The sequence below is a fragment of the Camelus bactrianus genome, chromosome 30 (genome assembly GCF_048773025.1).
Source record: "Camelus bactrianus isolate YW-2024 breed Bactrian camel chromosome 30, ASM4877302v1, whole genome shotgun sequence".
NCBI lineage: Eukaryota > Metazoa > Chordata > Mammalia > Artiodactyla > Camelidae > Camelus > Camelus bactrianus.
The window spans coordinates 28,202,132-28,225,220 of record NC_133568.1 but is presented as its reverse complement, the minus strand read 5'-3'; the positions used below and the strand labels follow the sequence as shown (position 1 = coordinate 28,225,220).

General features: G+C 54.4%; 1 protein-coding gene across 7 annotated transcripts in view; it reads left to right on the top strand.

Moving 5' to 3' along the window:
* Positions 1-22,761, top strand: part of ZNF516 (zinc finger protein 516) — a 97,023-nt gene extending 74,262 nt beyond the window's left edge. For all 7 annotated transcript variants that reach the window (XM_074355376.1, XM_074355372.1, XM_074355374.1 and 4 more), the window contains exons 3-6: positions 1,729-3,159; positions 8,798-8,902; positions 9,716-9,783; positions 18,641-22,761. In XM_074355376.1, coding sequence (XP_074211477.1) covers positions 1,729-3,159; positions 8,798-8,902; positions 9,716-9,783; positions 18,641-18,700 — 1,664 coding nt within the window. In that variant the 3' untranslated portion in view covers positions 18,701-22,761. The remainder of the gene's footprint in view (positions 1-1,728; positions 3,160-8,797; positions 8,903-9,715; positions 9,784-18,640) is intronic.
* Positions 22,762-23,089: the final 328 nt, after the last annotated feature.

The following is a 23,089-nucleotide window of genomic DNA, read 5'->3' as shown; positions in this document are numbered from 1 at the left end:
GTCCACGGGGACAGAGAGCAGAGGGTTCACCGAACCTTGTCGCCAGGCCCTTCCCTGGGGAAGCAGCACCACACTTGCTCCCTTACTGGCCTTTTCGGGGGGGCAGTCCAGCTGGGAGTGGAGAGAGAGCTGGGGTGGGGGACGTGGAATCAGCCACTGCCACTGCCCCTCCTCTTGCCTTTTCTGTTGGCCACACTGGACGTCGGCCCTGTGTGCTGAGCCTTTCTTGCCTGTGGTTGGCCCTGGGCTGACCTCCTCCTGCCTTTGGGGTCTGTCTGTCTGTCTGTCTGTCTGTCAGAATAGTGGCCGTCGGGGCCCAGCTCAAGTGCGGCCTTGCCAGGGGCGAGGGGTCGAGGCTGGAGGGGAGGGGACGACGCCGTCCTGGGTGGTCCCATCTGGCCTCCGGGCCACCTGTGAAGGGCCACTCTAAACGCAGTGCCCTCCCAGCCGGTCTCTGCTCCCCCACCTCCCCCGGGGATGCAGGTCCTGAGCATCCTTGGGCCCACCTGCTGGTTCCTCCATCCCTGCAGCCCCTCCCCGTGGGGCTGCGTGGGCACCTGTCTGCCGCTTTGACTGAAGCCTGACGGCATCCAGGGCTGCGCTTTGTAGTGCGATTCTCGTGGGGAGGAGCTGGGGAGAGAGGCCGAGGGCAGGACGGCGGGCCTGGCCTCCCTGAGTTGACCTGCTGCTGGCAGTTGGGTTCCCCAGCCCTGTTAACCGAGAGCCTCAGCTGGAAGGGGGTCTGGTTTGGAGAAGCACCTGCTCCTCAGCTGCCCTCCTGTCGCCCCCTCTTGATCTCAGGCTGTTGACATTCCCCGTTCTCACTGGTCCTCCGGAGCTGGGAGGCCGCCGGCCAGCGGTGGGGCCTTTGCTTTTGTCACTGTTTCCCCTGATAACACGGCCCCGCCCCCATCGGTGACGCGGGTAACTTCCCTGCTTCAGTTTCTTGCTTAGCGTCTTGGTCAGAGGCGCGCAGGTTCTCGCGGGGCTCTTGTGGGAGCATCGCGTCTGGGGGCTCTGACAGACGTGCTCGGAGCACCTGCAGGTGCGGAGTGTCCGCTCACACCGGCCCCGCTGCTTCAACACGCCCGTTCCTCTCATCGTGTCTGGCATGGGGCCCCACACATCTGCGTCCCTTTAACGCCGGAAGGAGCCAGGTCCCCAGCTGCAGGCGTGACTCTGAAAACGTAAAAGTGAAGTTGACAGACTGAGCCTGAATCCGAATTAAGCAAAGGACGAGATGGTCCCTTGAATTTAATTCCAGGTTCTATACCCCCCCTCTTGTGGGGGGGGGAGGTCATTAGATTTACTTATTTACGTTTGTATGTATTTTTAATGGAGGCGCTGGGCTTTGAACCCAGGACTTCACGCGAGCTGAGCACATGCTCTACCCCTAAGCTCTGCCTCCACCCTCTCCTGGTTTTTGATGCACCTCGTCACCCTCTGTTAACTAGTAACCTGTCGCTGGACAGGAGGCTCTGTCGTTCCCGTACAGCCTACTGAGTCATTTAACTGAAAAAAGAAGCCCCACCCCAGATACCGCCATCGTGCCCTTAGGTGTGGGCTGCCCTTAACCGAACCTGCTGCTCCCGGGCCCGGATCGCGCTGTGGCCTAAGACCAGCGTGTCCCTCCCCGCCAGGCACTCGGCGGTTGGGGGGTGCTCCTCCGTCTCCTGTTCTGTCCTGGTGAGAAATGGTAACTTGGCGTTTTGCGTTTTGATCCTCCAGGGGCAAAGCCACACCGCTGCTGCTTTTCTGAGGAGGTAGCATCGACTGTGCTCACCAACGGGGCCCAGAGTCTCACACTTGGAAATAACCCATCAGGAAAAGACGCGGGCGAGCCCCGCGCCGGGATCGCAGCTTCTGTGTCCGCACTTGAAAACAGCAGCAGAGGGGCTTCCACGAGACCAGAGCAGCCTCGGTTCTCTAGGGACTTGCAGATGCCAGCGTTCCACCCCAGGCAGGAGGCCCCTGGCCCCAGGCATGCTGCAGGCTTCTCTTCCAGCTCCCATCAGACTTTTCCGGAACGAGCAGACCCACAGCTCTCCTCCGAGAGCCAGGCCAACCCCGCTAAGGAAGAGAAACTGTCCGATTTGCACAATAAGGAGCCTGCCGGGGGAGGGAGAAGGGCGCCGGCCCCGGACCTGATCCCGCTGGACCTGAGTGAGCGGTCGACGCGGGACGACCCCAGCCGTAAGGAGCTGGCCTCCTCCCTGCAGGCCGCCCTGGCCGTCCACCCGTGTCCTTACTGCAACCACAAGACCTACTATCCCGAGGTCCTGTGGATGCACAAGCGAATCTGGCACAGGGTCAGCTGCAACTCCATGGCCCCCCAGTGGATTCAGCCCAACGGTTACAAAAGCATCAGAAACAACTTGGTTTTCCTTTCCCGGAGCGGGCGCACCGGCCCCCCGCCTGCCCTTGGGGGCAAAGAGTGCCAGCCTCTGCCCATCTCTCGGTTCACGCGCACTCAGGTGCCGGGCGGGGCGCCGGGGCCCAAAGGCAGCCCCTCGCCCCTGGGCGCGACCACGAAAGCCGCCAGCCTGCCTCGGAGCAAGGAGAGCCCTGCCCCCGGGGGCCCCTGTGCGCTCTGGGCGCCTGGCCCCGACGGGCATCGGCAGACCAAGCCCGGCCTGGGCCCCGAGCTGCCCGGAGCTCCGGCCCAGCTACCCCCGCCCAAGCCCAGCAAGCCGGAAGCTGGCCCCAGACCCGGGCCCGTGGCGGGCGGCGGTGGCTTCAGCAGAAGTGCCCCCCCGACGCCCACCGTCATCACCCGCGCGGGCTCCCAGCCCCCGGCCAACAGCAGGCTGGGGGACAAGTACCTCACCCCCCCGGCCGGAGCCGGCCTTGGCCCCCCCAGTAAGCACAGTGCCCCAGACCCCCCGAGAGCCAAGTTCAGCCCCCAGCCTCAGGGTCAGCCACAAGGGAAGGGCGACGGGGGCCCCCCTCTACCTCCCCGAGAACCCCCCTCCAAGGCTGGCTGCGGAGCGGGCCCCAGAGGGAACGCGGCCGTCCTGCACACCATCAAGCCGGAGCCGCCGTCCGAGGGCCCCGAGAAGCGCCTGGACTTCCTCAATGTCTTTAAGACGTACATTCCAAAGGACTTCGCTGCCCTCTACCAGGGCTGGGGTGCCAGCGGCCCAGCGCTCGAGCACAGAGGTAAGACCTGCGGGCCCCCCCCCACCCGCCCTGGGAGCGCGGGCACCAGGTCCTCAGGGACCTCACCGGGGAGCCTCTGCTTAGAAGGACCCAGTGTGCCCGCCCGCTGCGTCTGCGTGCAGCCCGCCCGCCCTGCACGCAGGTGTACGCCTTCCTGCTCCCGGACTCCCGCTGGGGAGCGGGTGCCTGGTGTTGGAGGCGTCGCGGCCTCCTGGGGGCGGTCACCTGCACACCTCCCGGGTCTGTCTCCATCTCCTCCACGCCGGGCAGGCGGCCTCCAGGGCGCGTCGCACTTCGCTGTGCTAAACCAGGAGTCGGTGGGTGCTCACTGTGCCTTGTGTCTCCAAAGGCAGGATGTTCGTTTGAAGAGACTGCTTTATTTTCACTTGTACATGATGTTTAAAATGCTCGTCAGTGCTCCAGCATCGTGAGCAGAGCCTTTGCAGAGCATAAGTGTGCCGTAGGTTTGGAGAATTAACTTATGCTCAAATTCTGGAAAAAATTAGACCTCAAATCATTATCTTCCTTTCCTCCCAATATCTTGGTGTTGATCCCTAAGAGTGATAATAATTACAAATTGTCAGCGAATGTCCCTGTGTGCATTGAACACCTGCACTGGACATGGTGCCCTTTTTCTTGAATGTAAACTGAAGGTTGCTCTCAGTTAACATCCTGAACACCGGGAAATCCAAGTATTTCCTATAAAAAAAAACCAACACAGACCAAAACCCCCACTGGGGCTCCGGCTCTCAGTTCATTACCTGGGTGGGCCTCACTTTTGGACAGAACTTCACATCATGCATCTATCATTTGTCAAAGTAGGCGACCATTTATGATGAGTTGAGATCTGGTTTCTCAAATTCCAGGAACTTGGAAGCACCCGTGGGGGACGTAGTTCGGGGTCTGGGGAGGTTGTATAAACAGGGAGCACCCCCATCCGTCGTGCGAATGTCCGGTGGCTGTGGTTCCGAGTGGACGGATGTGCATCTGTGAGCTCCTGGTTTTCTCCTGTGGCTTGGTACCTGCTCAGCTCCATGCCTGGAGCCATGTCCACGTGACCAGGATGCTTCGGTCCCAGTCTACCCTTAGGGAAAAACGGAGACTTTTTCCACTAGGAGAAAACTCAGGCATTCCTTGGTCTTAAGGTTTTGTCAGTGGAGTCCTTACCCTGGAGGCCTGAGGGCTCCGGCTCAGATCAGTGCTTGTTGAGAATTCCTAGAAGGAAGTGGAACCTGGCTGCCCGGAGGTGGTGGAGAGGCCTCTCTGGAGGAGTTCACGAGATGCAGTGCACACAGGTGTGTCCTGGTTAAGGCTTCCTCCCCGCCCCGGGGCTTGATTGCGGTGCGCGGCCCCTTGGTAGGCAGTGGAAGGCTCCTCTGCGTGCGTAGCTCGGCGTCTCCACGGTTACGGATGTTTGTGAAATTTAGCTAGTGCTCCGTGTTCTCAGCAGTGTTTTCCAGTCAGGCGCATTATTTGCTCTGCGATGGAATAAACGTAAAAATGAGCTGGCTTTTTGGATCTCACGCCAAGCTCGGTGCTCCAGGTGGACCCTAAAGCAGGGGAGATTTAGGCACAAGATGATGGTGAGTTTTGGGGGCCACGTTCTGGTGCCCCCTCTGTCAGTGCTGCCCCCAGACGGCACCCTCCCGGGGAGTGAGTGGGGCGTCTGCACCAGTGGTTTGTTTTTGGTTTTTGTTTTAATGATTTCCACCTAGTAAACTGGACTTGCGACTTAATTCCTTACACCCTAGTGACCTGCTCAAATCACATGGTTCTAACCTGCCGGCGCACCTAGTAAGTGGCGGACAGGCCGGCTCCTGAGAGGCCCTTGTGCTCCTGGTGGGTCTTTCTTGTTGCTTTTCTTCCTCTCGTGAGAAGCAGAAGTGAGTTTCAAGTTAAGATTCAGTGAATTTCAGGTGACAAGATTGAAAGTACAAGTAGCCCGAAATGTTTTCCTTTTCTTTCAGATTTTTTAAATAAACAGTTCGGGGGCTTTTATATTTTTCTCGAACAGAGGCTAAATATTTATCTTTTAAGTGTGAAAAGTGCCAACTCGCCCGCAGAACATGTGTGTTCTTCCCAGATGGGGTCCTCTTCCCAGGTGCACGCTGAACTGTGTCAGGGGTAGGCCACTCTGGTTTGGGTTTCTTAGGGGATGTGCCTACAGACGTTTGGCTTTAACGCACCAGGTGATCGGTGCGGTTTGAGAACCGTAGCCCTCTGGCTTAGGGGAGGACTCAGGTCAGCTGTGCAAACCCTGGTCGACATGCCTCGGTTTATGTCGGCTGCCCTGCAGGAGGGACTTGAAACCCCCCCCCCCCACTGGCCCCTTCTCTCTCCCGACTCTGTGTGGCTCCTGGCCTGGACTTGGGGCCGTTCAGAGCAGCCCAGGGCTCTTCTGGTCCACAGTCCTTTGAGTCTTCTGTCTGTCCTGGACCCTGCCCTGGTCCAGCGCCCCGCCTTGTCAGCCTTCGCTGGTTCCTTTCTCCTCTGAGTGTCTGTTTATGACACTTCTCAAGCATCGTAGCCGCGGGGAAGTCCAGCAGGCGTGGCGGGTCTGACCGTCGAGAGGCCGTCAGAGCCGCGGTGCTCCTGTGCGCCCGCTGCTGCGGCCAGGCCCGCTTGTGGCCCCTCCCAAACCTGCGTTCTCCGCCCGTGACCGAAGGCGCGGTGGCCAGGCTTGTGAGGTCCTGTTTTCCACTCTCATTTCCCCTCGCGGGCGTGGGCGGCTGACTTGGAGCCGTGAATCGAGAACCTGAGCTAATTCGTCTCCGTTCCAGATGCTCCTTGTTGACTGTCCGGTTCTGCAAGTCTGTCCGCACTTTGCGGGTCCCCCGTTGTCCTGTGTCTCTCCCCACGAGTGTCATCTGCAGGGTGAAGGTCACAGCCTCTCCACGCGGGCTGTGGGGTCCACGTGTCATGTGCCATCCCTGGTGGTGGAGGAGGCAGAAGCACGCAGACAGGGGTCTGGTGCACGAAGAGGACGTCTTCTGTCGTGGACACACGGTTGCTGTGGCGCTGGAGTGCGATTCTGTGCTGCTTCGAGGGCTGTCTTGTGTTTCCACAGAGAACGTCGCCTCTGAGACCTCAGGTTTTTCTGAGGTTGAGAGAGAGTTCTCAGAAAGCTTCTCCCCACCTGTGTTTGGACGGAATGAGGTTTAGGTAGAAATGAGCAGTCTGGAAACTCTGCCAGACGGGGGAAGACGCTACATGGAAACGGCCATCGTCACTTCCCTTAGGGTCTCGAGGCCGAATCCTTTAAAGATGAAAACAGCTACATTTTCTGTAATCGTTCTGCAGTGCAGCTCCCAAGCCTGGAAACACGTGTGAATCTCACACGAACGGTGTGCTGACAGAACAGTAATAAAATAGCAACTGATGGCGGTGTTCCCAGACTTTGTGCCCGGCCTGTAGCGTAGGGTACCATGGATTTTAGGATATAAATGTTGAAAAGAAAAGAACGGGATAAATCTGCGTAGGATAATACATAAGGTCTTTCTTGTTGGGACTTTTGAAAAATCACTTGTGCCCAGGACGCATTCGTGGCGTGGTGGCGGGAGCTCTGCCCTCCTTTGTGTGGGGCCTGGTGGGCGCCTTCGGCCTCCTTCTTCCCCTGCAGACGGAGGGGCATCTTGCAGCGAAGTGGAGCTCAGTGAAGGCTGCAGGCTTTGGAGGGAAAGCGGGCAGGTGCCCCCGGGAGACCCGCCAGGCCTCTCTCTTTCCTTTTTAAGCCCGCTTTGTGTCCACAGCTTTGCTTTCGAGGTCGGAGTGTCAGAGCTGCTTGCTCCCTGGGAGGTCTTCCGTTCAAATGAAGTTTATAACCTTTCTCATGAGCTCAGAGTTTTGCAGTAGCTCGGGCATAACATTATTGACCACAAAGGGCAAAAGTGTCTTGTCTTTAGAAAGTGGAGAAAAAGTGACATGATGGGATCCGTGTGGGAAGACAGTGCGTGTGTGCGCGTGTGCGCTGGCAGGTGCACACCTCATTCAAGGAGGGAGGAGTGCATGAGCGGCTACAGGTGCTGTGTTTTCTCCTGCTAGTTTGGATAGGAATCAGCTGCTAAGAGGATGACGCAGGAGAAAAGCGCTGTCATGGCTTCATTTTGAATGCTGTGAATGCTAGGTGCAAAGGCCGCGTGGTCACCATCACCACTGGGAGTCCTGGAGGCACAGTTAGAACCTACGTTCAGACGCGGCCCGATTATACTTGGGGAAATCCAGGCGCCCAGAGCAGTCATCCGAGGGTGTCTTCGTAGGAGCCCAGCTGGGTGGTGCTTACAGAGAAAAGGAACAGAGGTGCTCTTAGAGCTGAGATTTTCCTGGACCAGGATAAGAGGAGGCAGCGACAGTAGTGTGTTAGCTGTTGGCAGAAGGTGACTTCACACTGCCTGCGTCTGACCATAAGGACCCCAGGCCGGCCCTCGGGCCCATCGGTGGGTCACCCAGGGACGCCCTCCTCAGTTCTCCCCCCACCACCTGAATCGGTCCAAACTCCAAGGAAGAGGCGGCGGACAGTCTCCACACACGAGCCTGCCGCTCTTGGAGTCCCCTGGCCGGGTGCCACTGTCCAGGTCGTCACTGAGGACTGGGCGCCCTTGTCATGGTTAGTAAGCGGCGTCCACTAGCGACAGGGGGAGTCTTGTCGTTCGTCTCGAGCTCCTGAGTGAGGCAGCGGAGGCTGAGTACTTTGTGGGCAAGTTCTTCTGTTTCTCCAAGACTCACGGTCCTGACTTGTCCAAGGGGAAATCTGACCAGGTCTGCCCTGCAATGCCTACATTTCTGTGGCTGTAACCTGCGTAGACGTCACCTGCAACGCAGCAGCGACTGCGTGTTCTTTTTACGTGCTGTGGCTTCTGAATCAGGGCAGGAAGGAGGACTTGGTTTCGGCTGATTTGGCAAAGACCCTTGGTCATCCCCTCACTCACCTTCTACACTCGAAGGTCAGATTTCAGGTACATCGATGCTCAGCTCAGGGAACATCATTTTAAAAAATCTGTTGTTACAGGCATCACTTTTTCTAGTTGGCATTTTTGGTTCTTGTTTTTCCACTGAGTTGCATTGCTGTGAAGCCTAACAGGGAAGGTCAGACCCTGGAAAGTCTCTTCGGAGCTACGATTACAAGAAAAATTAGCCTTTTCTGCAGAGAGGTGCCCTCAGACAGAAAAGGCAGATGAGTCAGCATCGTCTGCACCCCTTTCTGACAAGAGCTGGGCGTCTTTTAGAATCAGGAGGGCACAGGAGGCCAGCGCTCCAAGCCCAGCCTCCTTCCAGGTGTCCCGTCTGTGCCCTGCCCGGGATGCGCACAGGTGAAGGGGGCGGATGCTCGGCTCCCTGCATGTGGTCCAGCACCGGCATTGCCACGGGGCAGGGCCTGGGCCTGGCCCTGCTTCCTGGTCCCGAGCACCCCTCCGTTGGCCGGATGTCAGGCACCCAGCGGCCCCGCGTCCGCACATCTGAGGAGCTCCTGGTGCGGATACGTCACTGAGCATGATTTAATTCGCTGTGATCCGTGCTCCCTGGAGGTCCTGAGTGTGGGGGATGTCAGGGGGCCTGGAGGCACCGCCCATCACTGCCCAGCTGACAGACTAACGATGTTTTCCTCTCCCCCCCCCACCCCCCGCACCTGCACCGCCACCAGGGACGCTCCGGACACAGGCCCACCAGGGAGACTTCGTCTGCGTGGAGTGTGGGAAGTCCTTCCACCAGCCCAGCCACCTCAGGGCCCACATGCGGGCTCACACAGGTACCCACCCGCCAACCCCGGGGGCCCTGGGGGTGTGGCCTCTCCCACGTCGCTTTATCTCCCGGGGTCAGTGGGTGACATACTTAGGTCTGGCCCCGCGAGGTGAGGGGTAAGGCGTCCTCTTCTACGGTTATCCTCCAGACTCTCCCACCCAGCACCTGAAATGGTTTTTCCTTCGCGTCCGAGCGCTGTGGGGTTTAGTTGAGATAAGCCTGTCTGCGAGCCTTCTGCTGTAGAGAGCAGACGCCTGAGGCGCGCCCGCGCTGACGAGCGGGCCGGCCCCGCGCACGCTGGAAGCCCAGCCCCGTCCGCCGGACGCCCGCGGGCTGTTCCCCTCCTGGCACCGCCGGCCTCCGTGGCCCGGTCAGGGCTGAGAGGCGGAATCCCTCGGCCTCTCTGTAAACGGGACCGGGTGGACGTGTGTGTGCAGACGCCACACAGCGGGGCGAGGCGGGGCTGGAGGGCACTTGGTCCCAAGTGCGAAGGGTGCATCCTGAGTGGGACTGATGCAGAGTGACAGGGGCCTGACGGTAAGTGATGCAGGAGGAGGGTCCCTCTGCACGCGCCCTGCTAATTACTCTTGTCACTGCTGGGTTTCTTCAGTGGTGAATTCTGAATTAAAAAGGGCACTGGCCCCAGGCAGCCTTTCCAGCCTCTTACAGTAAGTGTCACGGTAAACGGGTGTTTTCTGGCCACAGGCTGAGCCCCGCTGGTTTTTTTGGGGGGGGCGGGGGGGAGGGGCGGGTAATGCTTCATCTGTAAGGGACGCATGTGGCCCGGTCCTCCTGCTAACGCACCTCCTTGTCCCCACAGTGCTCTTTGAGTCTAATGGCCTCCGAGGTGCTGACATCCACGCCACCTCTGCAGACGCCCCCAAACAAGTAGGTCTCCTGACGGGCGGATGTTTGGGTTTGGGAGCTGGGAGAAGGGCGTCCTGATGGCCGCCATGGAGGCACCGCGGCGTGTCTTACCGGAGGCGGAAGTGACTTCTTGTTGCTGTGAATGAGAACCCCGTCCTTCGGGACCGTCTCTGGGTGACCGATGAACACGGAGGGTCGCCCGGGCCAAGGGCTCCACGGAGGCGGTCCGTGCCACTGCGCTGGGTCTGGCGGGGTGCGAGGGAATTGGTAGGGACCGGTGGGAACGTTAAACACTAGAAATTCATACTTTTCCACTCAAGACGCCTTGCGGGGGATTTTGCTTGAGAACAAGCTACGTTTTGCCTCCTGTCTTCCGAACGGTGTTTTGAATTACTCCGCAGGCAGTGTCCTGCTGAGTTTGGTGCCTCCTGGCCGCACCCTCTTCTTGATTTGATTCCCGTAGGACTCACACCGCCGCTCAGCCCTGATGCCTAAGGACAGCCATGTGCAGGGACATAGCGCACAGCGCACCGCGGACATGGGGCCTTAGAGTGTAAACGTTCAGTCCGCAGCGTGGGGCGGGCTCCTGGCCCGGGGATGCTGGAGTCAGGGTCCTGCTCGGAGGTCGGGAGCCCCCCCTGGTGGTCTCCCTGTTCTCCTGGGCTGAGAGCACGTGGATTTAGAGCTCCTCTTCCTTTCTGTCCCCCACCGCCCGTCCTCTCATTCTCCATGGGCGTTTTCTGCACAACGTTCTTGTTCTCTAACCGGTCGCCCTGGAGGTTCTGTACCTGCAGCCTCCCCACTTCGTAAATGAAGAGGGGTGTCTGTGCCGCCGGGGTCAACACCCCAGGTCCCCTCTGGGTGGCTGGGCCACGTCAGCACATCTTGCCTGGACGGGCGTGGGAGTCACGGCTGTTGGCGGCGAGGACGGTGACGGAGGTCCCTGCGGAAATGCCAGCCTGCGTCTCTGGGAGAGATGAGAGGCTCTGCCCGGAGCCCGCTGCCAGCTCCTGGCTGAGCTGGCCTTGGGACTGACACCAACTGATCGGAGAGACTTCGTTTTTGTTTTTCATCGAGTTTTCAGACTCTCCCTGTTGTGAAAAGCCTTCTCTTCATAGGTCGCGGCAGGACGCCCCGCCCTGTGTTCCAGCCTCGGTGAGTGACGTCTCTCCCTTAATGAAGTCCTTCCTCTCAGGACAGAGTGACGTCGTCTCATGATGCTGTGACAGTGTATGAAAGAAAGAACATCTCACTGAGTGCTGAATGGAAAGATTTCCCAGCACGTGTAGCCTCCACTCCAAATAGGCTGCACCCTCCTTCTGAACAGGAATAAACCCCCTTCGCCGGAGTCACTGTGATGTGTTTGCGGGACGTATCAGCAGCCAGGTCGGGCCGTAATTGGAGAATTGCTTCCTGAGATTACAGGTGGGATCAGTCCAGGGTGGTCCTGCAGACACAGGCCACCCATCACAGCCACCCAGGACGTGGCTTTCCTGGACGCGTGGCTGACGGGGCAGGAAGCCCCAGGCAGGTCTGGGAAGAACTCGGTGAGGGTCTTCAGGAACACACACCAGTTCATTTGCTGCACATTAATGGAGAAACCAAGCAGGTCGCTCAGGCTGTGTGTGAAATGATTCCTGCGTTGCTCACAGCTGTGTGGGGAGTGCAGCGCAGTTGCTACTCGCCCTTGATTCCGGAAGAGAAAAGCTGTGTTTATACTTTAGTCTCTGCCTCTCGAAACCCAAGTTCTGCTCTTTTATGCTTGTTACCAGCTGGCTCTTGGTCTCAGCTCGCGGTGACCCCGCACGGCGGGCTCGGCACCATGTGCTCCCGGGGCCGGGCCTCGGTGGCCCAGCTGTCCTTCCCTGGAGTCGCCTGACAGTGGTTGGACCTGCGACATCAGAACTGAGCTGAATTTGAATTACACGCCGCTGCGATGGCACCTCGTTGGCTGAAGTTCAAATTTGAGGTTGTGGCCTCGGGAAGCGCTTTTTGTCTTAGTTCCTGAATTGAAAGTGGCCTTTGCTGATTAATCCCTGAGCGTCCTGGTTCTCGAAGGAAATTCTGTTTCCTTTAATGTACCTGGGAGTCGAAGGGGTCCCACAGAGTCGCATCCGCCGGGGTAACCGGGAGCCGCAGCAGTGCGGTAGCGGTGAGTCGCGCTCGGCCCGCGGGCCGCGCTGGGCTCCGAGCTCACAGCCGCTGCCGCAGACGGAGGCCGCAGCGTGGGCTCCCGGCACGGCTCTGGCTGCTCGTGTCTGGGGTGGGGCTCCTACTTAGCAGCCACGTGCTTTTCCGTGTTTAACGTGCTTTAAAACATTGACTAGTTAATATTTGAATCACATTCTTTTTGTGAGGGCCTTCGATGCTGTGGATCAAGGGTGTTTTTTTAATCATGCAATACTGGGTATTCATGAAGAGATTATTTGATGTAACACTTAAAGCTTATGGGCTTCTGTAGATGTACCTAACACACGTTCAGTTGTCTAACTGAAATAGTATTTGGGAATTCACTTTCCCAGTAATCGTTTATGCACTTACTAACAGTATTTTTCTGAGCGCCTCCTGTGAGCCAGGCTCTGTCATACTGGGGAGATAATCAATATATTGAGAGACGAGGTAAATATTTTCCTTGCTTTTCTGGTTCTTGAGGTCCAGTGGGTGGTTTAGGCAAGGAAACAGGGCAGAGGTGCAGCGCTGTGTTGGAGCCCACGCTTGGGCGGGGCCTGGGGGGCAGAGGGCAGAGCCCCCTGCAGAGAGCCCCGCCCTGTCCCGGAGAGGAAGGAGGCTGTTCCATGGGCAGAACCGTAGGAAGTTCAAGGCTGGAGGAGGCAGAGCCAGGCAGGTGGGCAGAAGCTCAGGACACAAGCCTGGGAGACCTGGGTGTCCGGTGCCGGTGCTGAGATGTGTGAATTTCATCCCAAGGGCAGTGGGGACCCTGAGCCGGCAATGACGTCACCAGCCTGGTGTGTGTGTGTGTGTGTGTGTGTGTGTGTGTGTGTGTGTGTGTGTGTGTGTAAGAGTCAGGTCAGACTGTGTCGGGATGGATCGCAGGGTCCTGGACAGCTGCTTGAGCACCACTTTGGAGGTGCCTGGGGTAATCCCGGCGAGAGCTGGAGGTGGCTGGAGCTGGTGTGGGGCTGGGGCAAGCAGGCGGGTGTGGGGATGTTCAGGAGGAGGCGAAACTTGGGTATTGGATTCAGGGTGTGAGGGAGGGAAAGAATCTGGTGGATCCCAGGTTCTGGCTTAAGGCTCCAGGTCTTGGGAGGAGCCGTTCCTGGAACCTGGAACGTGGCTGGAGGACCTGGACAAAACCAGTTCCAAGTGACCTTCAAGTCAAGTTGGAGATGCCTCTTGGCAGGTGAATATGTAGGTTTGAAGTGGAGAAGAACACATGCATATTTAATAGCTGTCAACATTGAAGTTCAGTCAAGATCAGCTTGTTCTGCTCCGAGAGATGACACTGGTGCGAATTATTAAGATGCTGTGTTCCTGAGAAGAAAGGCTCTGACCTAGACCTCAGCATCGGCAGGTTAACTTCCCTGGGTTTCTTCACCTGTGCAGTGATGACAGTAGCCTCACCGCCTTCCATGCTTGCTCTGGAAAGTCAGGTGGGGGTTGGACCAAGCCTGGAGCCCGAGCCCATTCGGGCCGTGGTCAGTTATTCTAAGAGTGAGGAGTTGTCCTTAGTAACGGGGGGAGACTCGGTATGTGTGGGGACACGTGTGTAAACACAGGACACCCACGTATATGTCTGTGTGGACCTGCTCGTGGTTGATGAGCTCGGGGACCCAGTGTTGTGGCCACGTCCCCTCCTCGGTATCTTCCCGCCCTGTTGGAACCTGTGGTGTGCTTGTCAACGCTCTGGTGTTGTCTAGTTGTGCCTTCAAGGACGGGCGGGAAAGCCGCTGGTTTGAGGACAGTGGTGTCAGCCTAGACGCCGTTCCCTGGCTGGCTGCCCTCGTTCAGAAGACCCCGAGCCGGTGGGCACACACAGCCACCTGGCCGCTGCCCTGACTTTGCCGTATTAATGTCTGAATTTTCTGTTGGATAATCCTGACGTTATAATATACCATATCACAGTGGAACAGTTGAGCAGGCATGAGGCCTGTGAACGTGCACGGAAACGGGTTTAATGACACCACTAATTGTCAGAGAAATGCAAATCAAAACGACAATGAGGTATCACCTCACACCAGTCAGAATGGCCATCATTCAAAAGTCCACAAACGAAAAATGCTGGAAAGGGTGTGGAGAAAAGGGGACCCTCCTGCACTGCTGGTGGGAATGCAGTTTGGTGTAGCCATTATGGAAAACAGTATGGAAATTCCTCAAAAAACTAAAAATAGACTTACCGTATGATCCAGCTATCCCACTCCCGGGCGTATATCCAGAGAAAAATACAATCGAAAAGACACGCGTACCCCAATGTTCACAGCAGCACTGTTTACAACAGCCAAGACATGGAAACAACCTGAGTGTCCATGGACAGATGACTGGATAAAGAGGTTGTGGTGTATTTGTAGAGTGGAATACTACCCAGCCATAAAAAAGGATAAAATCATGCCATTTGCAGCAATATGGATGGACCTGTAGATCATCATTCTAAGTGAAGTAAGCCAGAAAGAGAAAGAAAAATACCATATGATATTACTTGTATGTGAAATCTAAAGAAAGGACACAAATGAACTTACCTACAAAACAGAAACAGACTCACAGACACAGAGAACACACGTATGGTTACCAGGGGGTCAAGGGAGTGGGAAGGGCTACATTGGGAGTTTGGAAGTTGCACCTGTTGGGGAGTAATGGAAATGTTAGCTATCTTGATTGTGGTGGTGGTTTCATGGGTGTAGACATCTATCAACATTCACCAAACTATACATCTGAAATATGTGTAGTTTACTGTGCAGGAACCATACACCAATAAAGCTGTTTTTTTAAAAAAAAAAAGAATGACCTGCTTGAGGAGAAGTCAGAGTGTCTCCTTTCAGTGTGTTTTTGGTTGCGGTTTCTTTTCTATACATAAGGCTGGTTAAGTCCTGTCTGTGTTACAGGATTGCGATTGAGGTAGGCGATCCCAGAGCAGCCGTTTCTTTATCGACTCTTCCTCTGGTAGGTTGAGCGGAAAAGCCCACTGAGTCATTGGATGGTGAAGACCTGGACTAAACCGTAGGGTATCCTGTGGTCCGTGGGCACGGTGTCTCCTCTGTGGGCATCTCATTCTCTTGCATTTATCGTAAAAGGGTTTGAGCCCTGGGGGTGAGGTACCCCCTTCACGAGCTCAGTTTCTCTGGCTGTGGGCTCCGTCTTCCAGCCCTGGGGCGTAAAGGCCCCCCACTGCTTGCTGGCTGTATTAGGAAGATAATTCTGACCATCAGAGGAGCTAATATTCCCAGCAAAATTCCAGGGGAGAGGAGGAATTCATGTGTATGTCGTTCTCAAGGGGCTTTGTCACAGATTTCACGCACCTGAATGTTTCATTTCAAGTCATCACCAAAATTCATCATTAGAAAGAACATTTTTTTGAAAACAGCATGCTCAAAGATGGGTATCAGTATGCTGTGTATGTTAGAGAAATAAGCGGGTTTCTTCAGTGTTGTAGAGAAATTGTGCTTTTCTCCCCCCTCCATCACATTGTTATTAAATGCTAGAAATTAAAATAATGTCTGAAACCAGAAGAAAATTAACCCCCCGCCTCCATTCCCCTGGCTTGGGGATTTAAGAGACCGGACCGACTTGGTGCTGAAATGTGAAATCTGGTGTTTAGACTTGTTTGGCTTCCTTGCCAAAATTTAGACTGTGATTAATAGTTTATTTCTTATTATTCTAAGTGTTATTTTAAAATAGTTCAGCTGCAGAAATAATTCCATTAATCAAAATAACAGGAAATGAGAAAATAAATGGCGACCTAATTTGTCTCATTTTGAGCTGCAGAGACTGATGCAGATGATGGAGAAATCCCGGGGTGGTGTATTTGAGTATGTGTGTAAGCTGTTTTCAGAATCACTTTGAGATTCTCAGTATCACAGACCACATTCCAAAATTCAGCGATTTCATACTCTTGAAACCAAAATCTTGAAACACAGTATCCCTGTTTCCATTACATAGAACGTAACATGAAAAGTCGTGAATTTGACTAGGGATTCATCCAGAATGACCTGTAATAACGTGAGCCCTGAGGGCTTGCTGGGGCGGTCCTAGTCGGCGGGCGTCACGTGTCTGTCCTGGCGCGTGCGGCGTCACACCAGCCGTTCCACAGGCGGCCTCCCTCTGGAGGCCGAGCCTCGCATGTGTCCCGGGGTGCGGCCGTCTGTGTGTGCGTGTCACTGACCCCCACACGTGAGCGCCCAGGCCTTCCCTTCCCTTGTGAAGTCAGAAGGCGGAGAAGTAGACCTCGGCAGGCACCCGAAGTCAGTGTGCATCCCCGAAACGTGAAATGCCTTAAAGACGGTACTTCTTTCGGCCTCACCGAGAAGCCCACAGGTTGCAGGGCAGGGGAGACGGTAAGCCAGGTTTTCCGAAAGCTCTTCGTTCTCTGACGACTGTTTCTTTGTTGGAGAATGAAAACCACTTGTGTGCTCAGAACACCACGCGTCCACTTAATTTAAGTATTTCGGTGACTCCCTTCTTCCATAGCTGCCTTTCCCTGGTGCCTGATTTCTCAGGTGAATTTCATTCATTTCTTTTTTTTTTTTTTAACATTTTTTATTGATTTATAATCATTTTACAATGTTGTGTCAAATTCCAGTGTAGAGCACAATTTTTCAGTTCTACATGAGCATACATATGTTCATTGTCACATTTTTTTCTCTGTGAGCTGCCATAAGATCTTGTATATATTTCGCTGTGCTGTACGGTATAATCTTGTTTATCTATTCTACAATTTTGAAATCCCAGTCTATCCCTTCCCGCCCACTGTCCCCTTGGCAACCACAAGTTTGTATTCTATGTCTATGAGTCTGTTTCTGTTTTGTATTTAAGCTTTTTTTTTTAGATTCCACATATAAGCGATCTCATATGGTATTTTTCTTTCTCTTTCTGGCTTACTTCACTTAGAATGACATTCTCCAGGAACATCCATGTTGCTGCAAATGGCATTATGTTGTCGGTTCATTCATTTCTTGAAAGCCCTGTAGTTCTGCAGTGTTGAGCAGTAAGAGGTTGGTCCCAGTGCATCAGTGAGTGAGAACAACATGAGATACTATTTGAGCACACCTCTTCATTTATAAAGAAGTAGACATTTACCCCTCCAGATTTATGGACTAAATTTAACCACTGAGTTAGTCAGCTTGCAAGATTTTGCAGTCCTTCTGAAATAAATAGTCTTCAAACTTTCTGAGCCTGCAGTGTGAGACTTCAGTCCTTTGTGGGGAGAGGGCCATCACCCTGTGCCCTCTCGAAGGGTCCTTTTTCCTCCTCCCAGTCCTGGTTTGTGTTTTTCAATCCAAAGGAAGGGGAATCCAGGGGGATCCCTGAGGATGGCGTCTGCGTCGTGTGTGCGGGATCTAGAGACACTCAGCACACATGTTCATACACGTGCTTTGCCCATTTGTGGAATCCCACCCAGCAAGTCTGTTTGCTACACACAGTTACGTTCGGGAGACTTTCAAGGCCGCTCACCTGACAGCTGCAGTGACTGCTGGCTCCCTGTCCGTCAACACAAAGGCTGTTTTCTTGCCTCTCCTGTATCTGGAACCAGTTCGGAACGAGCCCCGACGCCGATGACGCTCTCCACAGCGTGACGTCACCGTGCAGAAACGCAAAACATCCTTCTCCGTTCACTGCAGGAAATTCACCATCTACTTCAGGAAGTTTTATCACCTCTCATTCCGTTCCTGTTTCCTACATTTGAAATAAACGCCTGTTGGCACCACTGCGCCCGCCCCCCAGCCCCGCGTCAAACGTGTTGAATGTCTTCCTGATTTCCTCCGGGTGTCGGCTGGTGGGCGGCGTGAATGCCGCGCTTGTATTAAAGAGGCGTTTCTGAAACTATTAACTAAAGAGAAGCGCTTAATTCATTATGTCAACCAGTCCTCCCCCCTACTTATTCCTAGGGTTCCTGCGGGCGGAACTGGAAACCAGTTAGGATTTGACGTGCTCATGCTCGCTGCGTTTCATGTGCGCATGTTAATTTCAAGCTGTTGGTTTTCCTTCGTCGCGACTTTAGTTGAAGGTTAATGCAGTTAAGTAAGATTAATCTTGCCCTGGTGTTTTGTCCTCAGATGGTAAACTCCATTGTTCAAACAGTGATGCTTCAAATGCCATCGGAGAGCCTTCTCTGAAAGCTGCCGGCTCACGTTTGTTCTGATTTTAATCTTGCGGTTCCCTTGATTTTAGAATACTCCTTCTGTTTTTCCCGCATGGTGGTTATTCGTGGAAGTCGGTGGGGGTGCTCTCGGGCTCTGGCAGACCTCTGTGAGGGCTGCACTGTTCGGTTGTGCGGCCCCCAGTTCAGCCTGTTCTGGAACTGTCGTTCACATGTGAGCCCGCTTTGTGCCACAGAGCATCGCTTTTTTGAATCCTTGCCTGGTCCCATCTTGGCATCTTTTTAACCTTTTCTCCGGAGCTGCTTCAGACAGTTATTTGCCGTTCTTATATGCGAAACAGAGAAGACTGATAATCCCCTAGATCAGCAGGGTGACTTTCTGAAGCTGCCTTGGGAAGGTGGGAAGGCACGCCTAAAACCTGCCCTGCTCCCCGCTTGCGTGCAGCGAGTTACAGCAGTCAGGGGCCTCTGCCGACCTGACTTGGTTGCTCTGTGAAGGTCATTGTTTTTGTTCTTGGTTGTTGCTAAGAAAATTAATTGGAAAACTGCACTTGGAAACCCAAAGGCAGAAATGAGCTTTTCTGGTTTTTTTTCTCTTTTCCCCCCCAGGGGAGAGACCATTCTAATGCAGATACCATCCAGACAGTGCCTCTCAGAAAGGGAAGCTAAAGACACACTTGCAAGTACCCGTGCCCTGTGGCAGCGTCAGCAGACCCCCCATGGACGCCCTGGCAGCCTCCCGACCGCGACCCTGACCGCCCCGTGGAAACCCCTGGAGGACTCCCCACCAGACACCTCGGATCCGAGAGCCGCTGGGCTGGAGCGGAAACTGGAGGGGGAGCCTGTCCTTGTCACACGTTTAAAACCCAACGAAGACGCTCTGCTCTAGAATTACGTGCAGGTGGTCTGTATGCACACCCGTGCTCACCCACTGCAGTCCCGTGTTCTCTTACAATGAACAGTGGTATTGGCAGGCATGGTAGGGGCACAAGGCATCTATCTTGTTCAAGACAAGTTTGAGACACTGGAAAAGGTTCCCGTGCGCATGGGACAGAGTGAAGCTGCTTAGCACTGTAACAGAAGCCACCAGTGCTCAGAGGACGGGGGGTGACATCAGCACACAGAGTGGAGGGTCAGGTTGACAGCGCCCTCGCGCGCAGCCCCTCCTTGGCCGGTGGGTGCTGAGGAGCGCCCCACTCGCGAAGACGGCCGCTGGGGCGCTGGGGAAGAAGGCTGGATGGAGAGGGTGGGTGGGGGGACCCTCAGGGCCCCGTGGTCCCACCACGTCCGTGTCCCCTTGGGGCTGGTTGCATTTCCCATGCGCCGCACCTCCCTCCGAGTGTGCGTGGTGAGTCCGGCAGCGGAGACACATCCAGGGGAGCCTTCGGTTCTGTTTCAGAAAAGAGAGTTAGCAGAACACTAAGAAAAGCAGGCTTCTTTGTTTATTCTCAGGACCTTTTGGTAACAGGGCTATATTCTGCAAACTGCTTACAACGGAAGACTGCCCGTCTTAACAAATTATCTAGCCACTGATTCCGCCCCCCATTGGACCCCCTCTTTGGTCCCGGCAGGAGAATCCTGGAGCAGATGGGGGCCAGGTCACCAGGGTCCTGCTGCTCCAGGGCCACCTGTGCTCCCTCCCTCCCTCCCTGCCACCCCCATCAGTCCCAGCAAGTTAATGTCTTGTCGTCTTGGTCCGGGGCCTCCACTGGGACGAGTCCCTTTGTCCCCAGAGCATGGAGCCCCCCCGGCCCGTGGGTGGGGGCGGCTTCATATACCTCTTCGTCAGTCACACAGATGCAAGTTTTAGTGGTGGAGGGGTGGCTTAAGGCCCGTCACAAAGGATCTTCAGCCTTGCAGTGTATGCAGTTAAAATTGTATTCCACAGATAGAGATATTTTCTTTTCCTGTTACCGTGACACTATGTGTGATGGTAATGTTTCTGAGAGTTTCAGATTTTTGCACATATGATTTTATGCATTATCAAAAAGTTACTGCTGCCTTGAATGAAGATGTTCTGTGAAATTTTTTGCAAAAGCTTTACTAGGTTTTTTTTAATTGTGAAGTTTTGTAAAGGCAGGAAGTGGATTAAAACGAGCATGCGAGATATATTTTTCAAAGAAGCAATAATTTTACATGTACAGAAATTATCCTAACCTTTAATACCGGTGAGAGGGACAGTTTACTTAATACCATAACAGATTAGTGCAGTTTTTGTAGAAAATGGGCTTCTGATACAAAGACTTGTTTAAATACACACACACACACCCCCTAAAGTGTGGTTTTCCTGTTCTAATGATTTGTTGAATTATATTATTATTATTGTTGTTACTGTTTTGTTGTTGTTTTTAGTTAATATTTGGTTCTGGATTTTACTTGTTCCTGAATTTAAATTACTTGACTGTTCAGGTTACCTTGCAACAAATGCAAACAATGCAATGTACCTGTCTAGCTTACACACACACACACACACACACACACGCACTTATCCATATACGTGCGTGTGTATATATACAATTTTTACTTACTTTTTCCTGGTACTCCGACGCCAGATGTGTTCCAGAGCGATGCTGTCTCGGTGTATCTAGGAATGTCCGGCGGATACTGCTCAGTGGCTGCGACTTACTGGCCTGTGAGGTTGCTTTGAGCAAAGCTGCAGAGACACATTCCTCTGTTCACCTTAGAAGTCAGAACGCCGTTCTGTCGGCGTCTGTTCGATCATTTTGAGAGTCTCCCCACGGTGACTGTTTCTGCGGTTTCCGGCTTTTATTTTCTCGGCTGAATGTGAAAGGAGACGGTTCGGGAACGCACGAGGGCCAGTGGTTCGGTCTGTCTGTTTCTCTGTGTTTTAGTTATTAAAAGGAATTCTGTGCCCAGAGGGACACGGAGGAGTCCTGTGCATTTTTGCCGTCTCAGACGCGGCAGCAGGAGCCCGCTGGCCTGCGGGGGTGCAGGTGTCATCCCGGGAGACCCCTTCCCGGGGGCCCGTGGGCACGGGGACGTGTTCCCGGGGTCCGGCTGGCCGGGCAGCAGCCCGACTCGGCGGGGACACCTGACCTGCGTAGGCCGCGCGGGGGGCAGAGCCAGGCTTTCCCTGAATCCAGCAGCCGGGGGCAGGGCCCCCCGGGAACGGCGCCCTCCGAGACGGGCCGTTCGGGGTCTGACCGGCCCCTGTCTTCCCCTGGGCGCCAGTGTTGTATGGGTTTGTGGGTGTCAGTTCGACCATCGTATTTAATATGATTTGTGTTTTCTTATTTATTTAGCCAATGTGTTCTGATCCGCTCTCTCCCCGCCCAGTGACGACTTCCGCATGGCCTCTCCTGAGTCGCCTCCTGACTGTTACGCTCTCTACTACCTCTACCGATCTGCTGTTTCCTCGTTTCGTAACAGGACGTTACAGTGTTGGCGTCAGACGCCACTTAGACAGTAAAGGGTCTGGTTGTCCAGCCCGCAGCCCCTCCGCGCGGCTCCCGCACTTTCTCCTGCTGCTGGTCTCGCTCCTCCTCCCCCGCTCGCACCTCTTCCTCGTGGCTGAACTCAGATAACACAAGCGACGCGCCCACAGGAGCCCCTCAGGTTACCACTCACTCGTGTTCCTTAACTTGAAGAATGAACATTTCAGTTCTCTGAAAAGTCCGCTTTTGGCATCTTTCCTGGGCGGCCGGCAGCGGCCCCGTCACCCTCCTGCCTGGTTCCTGGACGGCCTGCGGGCCGTTGCCCTGGGCGGGGTTCGCCTGGGGCACAACGCAGTGCAGGTGTTCATGTCAAGTGGATTTTACCTTTTGGGTTTTGGAAAGTATTAAAGGCTTGAAGAGATTACCCCAACACTGACTGACTTATTTTTTAAACCAAGGAAGGCACTCGTTTCTTGAAGTGCCTCCGGGGCCAGCTTGGGGGTTACACGTGGCCCTTGGGTGAGGTCAGGGGGCATCGACTGTGCCCTGTGGGTCACATTCGGCCCCTCTGTCACAGGCTGCACAGTGCTGCTCGTGTGCACACAGCTCTAATAATTCGGCACGCCTCTGGGACGTAGCCTGGGATGCGGCAGGTCCCAGGGGACCTGCCCAGAGTTCAAGTGTAGCTCACGGGATGGGTGTCTGTCTCCTGGGCCACAGGAAGTGACTGCGGTTCTCTGCCTGCCGGCAGGACTGTGCACCCCTGGGGTTTCGTGGCCAGATCCTCCTTCCTTATCTTCTATCTGTAAAACAGGCAAATTACCTCCCCGAGAGGTTCCAAGGATCACGAACCAGGACTGCATTTGTTTGACTTCATTTTTCCACTGGCAAAACGTCCACGAGTCTGAAGCAGCATATGTGGTTTTACTGCTTTTAACTTGAGTGAGTTCTAATCACAGAACATTCTATACACTAAGCAAAAGGTGAGGAAAAAACCACAGGCCAGGACTGGGAGTGACAGTTTAGGTGCCCGGTGGCGCGTGTGTGTGAGGCCCACACGTGGGGAAATGTTCATTCTTCAACTTGCTAACGATGCTTCGAGGCAGTAAGATGCGAGAGACCATAGAATTTGTATTTCTTTTTTAAAATACAATTTATAACATTATATTTTGTACTCTTTATATTAGAATTTGTAACTAGATTGATGTATTTAACTCTATTTCTGAAAAAATAATTCAGTGTTTCAGTTGTGTGATAAAACTATTTAGATAAAACATACTCATTCTATTGGAATTTGAAATCAATAAAAACGTCTTGGAGTTCTCCGCTTTGTAAGACCTTCGTCCCCTGCTTCAGGAGGTGGCTTACGTCCTTCGGCAGCCTGTCGGGGTCTCTGGTTTTAAAATTTTTGTTGGCTGAACACAAACCCGAGTGTCAGTGCTCTGTGTAACAGAAGCGTTTTTGGATGATTCACAACATAGTACATTGAAAAAGATGCTGAAATGGCCAGAGTACTTTTTCAGATGTTTTATGGACTCCAGGATAGACACACTGTTTTTTTTTTTTTTTAAGGTGACTTTGTGTTTCTCATATCCCCCCCCTCCCCGGCACCTTTCCCGTTTCCCTGCGCCAGACACACACACTGTTCTTCCCCTTGCGACGT